The 5,000-nt window shown below is 39.9% G+C and overlaps 1 protein-coding gene across 1 annotated transcript in view; it reads left to right on the forward strand.

Annotated features, from left to right (window-relative positions):
- LOC138015828 (sushi, von Willebrand factor type A, EGF and pentraxin domain-containing protein 1-like) overlaps positions 1-5,000 on the forward strand; it is an 82,268-nt gene that overhangs the window by 9,054 nt on the left and 68,214 nt on the right. Inside the window, exons 5-7 of the mRNA XM_068862945.1 lie at positions 1,437-1,616; positions 2,044-2,232; positions 3,375-3,641. Of these exons, the coding sequence (XP_068719046.1) occupies positions 1,437-1,616; positions 2,044-2,232; positions 3,375-3,641 (636 nt within the window). The remainder of the gene's footprint in view (positions 1-1,436; positions 1,617-2,043; positions 2,233-3,374; positions 3,642-5,000) is intronic.

Genomic DNA, 5,000 nt, shown 5'->3' on the forward strand with positions numbered 1-5,000 from the left:
CGTTATTTAAAGTGGTTGCGTATTTTTAAAAAGTGGTTTAATCGGTTTTTCCTTTGTTCAGGAATGAAACTCGAATTTTTATTGTCAACTGGAATTAAATAACAATTATCTGCACTATTTTGGACACAAAGATAAAGTTGAATTGTTTGTTTGTTTGTTTTGCTTTAAAATGCGAGCGAACAAGTGCTTTTTTAATCCGTTTGCCCAACTGGTTTTCGATGTGCCTCGGCAGTGCATGAGAAGAAATCTTTGCCCTTATATTATAATCACGTAATCGAAATGAGTTCTCGTAAAATTAAGGGGAAATCTCACTTCCTTGTGTTTTCAGAAGTTTGTTTAAAGCACCTAAAGGTAATTTAGTGTTGGAGCGGACCTTGTTTGAAGTTCGACCTTTCTTGGTTGCATTCAATTTGCCGTATTTAGCCGATTCTTGTTCCAAGCCAAGCTGGCGTGTTTGAAAGAAATAAATCAAAATGTGAATGATCTGGTTTTCAGAGATGAAGTGGAATAAAGAACATCAGTAAAACTTCTATTTTGACCTATTCGCTGGGTATTGACAGTTGACTCTGAAATGGGTTTTATTTTTTTTCACTCACTCGCTGTGGGTGTGCTTGATTTCATTTAAAACTCGTGCGGTTCAACAATAATTCATTGCCAAACTGGCAATGGCTTCGTGTCGTGATTCATGCGATATCGGTTTTTAGCAAAACATTTACCATGGAATTCACTAGTTAGGCAATGAATTTTTCTACAGAAGAAAGCAAAAAAATGATTTAATTATTAAAGCAGCAACCGGAAACATCAAAACGCGGACAATTAGGAACCTTTTATTTTCACTAAAACTACAGGCAGTAAGATTAAATAACCAGGGAGCTCCACTTTTAGGGTTGGCTAAATCTATTTATTATAAAAACAGAACGCACAAAAAATGCAAAGCATTTAATTGGCTTATCGAACAAATAGAAAAGAGCTCGATGTTTCATTGACTTAGCGAACGTAGATGAAAGCAACGACATTTCTCCAAGGAACTTTCTGGAAAGTGTTGCTTTGACGTCATTCGAAATGCAGTAATATGATTGGGCAGTCGAAGTGTTTGCTTCCCATATAAGGGGTTTCCTTGGCAGGAATAAGGAGAAGCTTTTTTTTTAATCTTGCCAAACATTGGTCCGTAAAACAAGCTGCAAACACTATTTCAGGGCCGTACGACAGTCGCTCTACCTTTGATTATGTTGTCTTTATCCTTCTAACTTTACCCAGCCTTGGTCAAAAGGAATTGTATACGTTCAATTGTGCATTTCATATGTTTTACTGCGCATTTTCTTGTTACTTACAAAAAGGTTTAAATTAGAACTATTGACCAAATTTCTCACCCTTGAAATGAGAGGAATTGGGTGTCAAATACCGCCCTAAATCCTTTTCTTATCGAATTATTTCAGTCGTTACCTGTGCAGTACTACCAGGGCTTTCTCACGGCACCAAACAATGCAGTGGCAAAGGAAACGAGTACAATGACCAGTGTAGCTTTTCATGTGACCTGGGACACGAGAGAAAGGGAAGTGCTTCAAGAACATGTCAGGCCGACGGACAGTGGTCCGGTACCGCCACAAGTTGCGAAGGTTAGCCAATAATTTTTTACTGTACATGCAAGCTTTTTTTAAAGATTTTTCTCTAAATGAACGTTTTTTTGCAGTAGCTATATTGTCTAGGTCAAGGCTAGGTGCACGCAAGACTCTCAATTTAGCATCAATCCCTTAAAAGGAGAGAGAATTTCAACAAGATAACCTGTAAGATGTACAACGGCATAAAAACTTTAGCCGCACGGCCAAAAAGACCACGAAAAATTAAAGGAGAAAAAATTATCCTTCGCGCAACGATTTGTAGAAATTTTTCCTGGTTTTACCAATTTCATTTATTTTTACTTAAAATGTTTTAAGCTGAAGAGAGACCATTTCAAGGATCTTATAAGGCATGTTAAAGCACTATAGTTTAAGTCATAACCTCTAATCTAACTAAAATCTAGTGTAATTTAACCCTTGACTATAGCTCGACAGTGCCCTGCGTTGCGTCAGCTAGCACGTGGGGGGGCGGATCCTCCTGATTGTTTTACGTCACCGCAGCCCTACCCCCAAGGATGTGTCATGACATGTGATAGAGGTTATGTAATGACTGGCGACAATTTGCTGAGATGTGGACCTGATGGCACCTGGACAGGCACCTTTCCATCTTGCGATGGTATGATGACTTGCATGCTTCAAAGCTATAAAATATATGCTATGTATATCATGGACACACTCGGCTATCGTCAGTGCCATACAGTATACTATAGTATCAAAAGCGTAAAGATAAGCTGAGCCAAATTTCGGGTCGTGTCGTACCTCATTAAACGGGCTTCAAGATTGCCCAAAAGAACAATAGAACGAACAAAGATAACAATAAGTTTAGCACAGAAAACAATAGGAAGTACGACACTCCACAGCAAATGATAAATAGTGTTCAACAAAAAGTACGACCCTACCCCAAATTTCACGCTTAACACTGCAGTGGAAATAGGGTAGGGCCGAGCACTGATCCTTCTGGTTTACCAAGTCATGACCAAAATGTTTGAGGCAATTCCGCTAAAAATTGTGGTCTAGGATAGTGCTTACCCGAAAATGCCGAGATTTGTGCGGTATTTCCCCAGTAGTGATCATGACGGGCGTGGTGCACTTGCAAAACCCTTCCAAAAATCCACACAGCCTACTAGAGTCCAATTGCTTCTGCAAGTTTCTTAAAAAGTAAACAATTCCAAACGATGATTCAGTAGAGTACCCCGGTCGGTGAGTCTATTGTCTATCATATGGAGCTAACCTGTGGTCCTTAAAGGGGCTGTGTCAGGCAAAAAGATGTAATTTCATGACACCCAAAATGCTCAAAATTAAAGGTATAATGAGACATTGCCAGAACCACTCATGTTAAGACTGTTGAACAACATAAAAGAAATACGGCAAAAGGAAAGAGAAGCATGCATGGATACAAATGGAAATGATTGAAACGGATTTCACTTGGGTAATCCTTTCAAGTTTATGGCAAATCGCTTGGAAAAAGGTCGTTTTTGCTGAGAATCACCTTGTTTGTGACGTAACGATAATTTTATCGTTAAAGGAATTCCACATTACCGTTTTCGAGTTTTAAACTCACGACTAACTTAAGATTTTGCCCAAAACACCCTAAAATAACGTGACATTGCCCCTTTGAAAACGTGATGAGCCAGGCAAGCATTCTAGAATTTTGCTGGGGGCGCCAAGCCATGAAAGTGGATAGAATGGGACAATAATAGTAGGGCGTGTACAAACAGACTTTTATCTTCTTATCTTTGTTTTGTTTAACATCACTAGATAACCAACCACCTGTCATAACATGCCCGACAGATGTAGTTAATGGAACAGATACTGGAAGCCCAACCAAAACTGTTACTTGGAGTGATCCAGTAGCCCAAGACAACTCTCAGTTGCATGACCCAAACGCTGCCCCAACGGTTGTCAAATCTCCTAACAATATTGCATCGCCATATGACTTTCCTATTGGTACGACTCGGATTACGTACACTGCAACCGATAGGAGCAACAACTCACAGTCCTGCGTCTTCGCTGTCACGGTCGCAGGTAAGAGCGGCGTTGGACCTACGTTAATAAGTAACATCTTCAACCTTAAATTTGCTGCTTTTTTTTTCTTCATGTTCTCGAAGAAAAAGCTAAGCATAAAAAATAAATCAACTATCAGGGGTAGTCTCGCACTTTTAAGTAATGTCGTCTCCTGTGGCTTACCAAAATGTTTGCCATCCTCATTTGTCAATGAATGAATGCTTCGCCACAAGGAACTACTGAGTAACTCGAGGGAAGGTACATGTTCCTTCCGTTCGGATGTAAATCACTAAGTAGCCGGACTTTGGACATCCTTGAATTCCGGAAAAACAGTAGATAAGTCGGATTAGCGATTTACTACTACCTTTTCAAGCTATCCGGAAATTTTGAAAATTCCGGTAGAGGAGCATACTACTTACTCAACAAAAGATTCACCATTTACATTCCAAATGACAATAAATTCGTTTTGTTTTGTTTTTTTTTTTTGCTGTTGTTGTTTTTTTGTTTTTGTTTTTTCGGGCTTGTTTGACACGATGGTAGACAAGAGAAGACACATTACCTTTAGCTGATTCCGGGAGTTTTCTGAGCACTTGCTGTCTTGTTCGGCCCATTCCACTCCGGTATATGCACTCGCAGCTTCAGCACTGAATTTTCTCAATTTTTAAAGTTCAACGATTTAGAGCAATAGCGAGGCTGCTCGCAGTCTATGCTTTGAACTTCTTGGCTTTTATATTCGTTAGGAATCTATTCCTTTTTCAGATAAGATATGAATTCTCTTTTGAATGGTTTCAAAAACAGTGGAATGAACAGAGTATAGACCATTCTCCGAGAGCCAGAGGCAGCTAGTCGGACAATAGAATGTTCGTGGTGAAAGTTTACTACAAGAACGGGAAGCAAGCCAGTTGCAGAAGCGTTTGAATTGCCTGCTTCTGATTGCCCACAATTTCTTTCTGTGGCCAATCAGCCAGAGGAGCAGCCGGGTGACTCTGTGATCTTTTCTAATGCGAAGTAAAATTCCTCATCGATCGCCATAGTTGCGTTGCGCCATCAACGGGGAAACATTTCTCGAGGAAAGTTTCAGAACAAAACGCTGGCGAGGCTGGGAAAATTACAAGCTTTAGCATGACTGCAAGCAACCAACACTTTCCGATAAATGTTTACGGAGGAATTTTCGAAGGTATCGTAATTTTTTATTGCTTATACGCGATGCACGACTTTCTGCACCTTTGCTTACTAAATTGTCTAGTACACAACGCCATGCTTTCCTTTTACATCTCCATGTTCGTCGTATGACTTCTGAAACTTTCTACACCGTGAAACTTTCCCCGTTGAACGCGCTACGGAAATGTGGCGATCGGTGAGGAAAAATACTTCGTTTGA

This window comes from Montipora capricornis, chromosome 9 (genome assembly GCF_036669925.1).
Source record: "Montipora capricornis isolate CH-2021 chromosome 9, ASM3666992v2, whole genome shotgun sequence".
NCBI lineage: Eukaryota > Metazoa > Cnidaria > Anthozoa > Scleractinia > Acroporidae > Montipora > Montipora capricornis.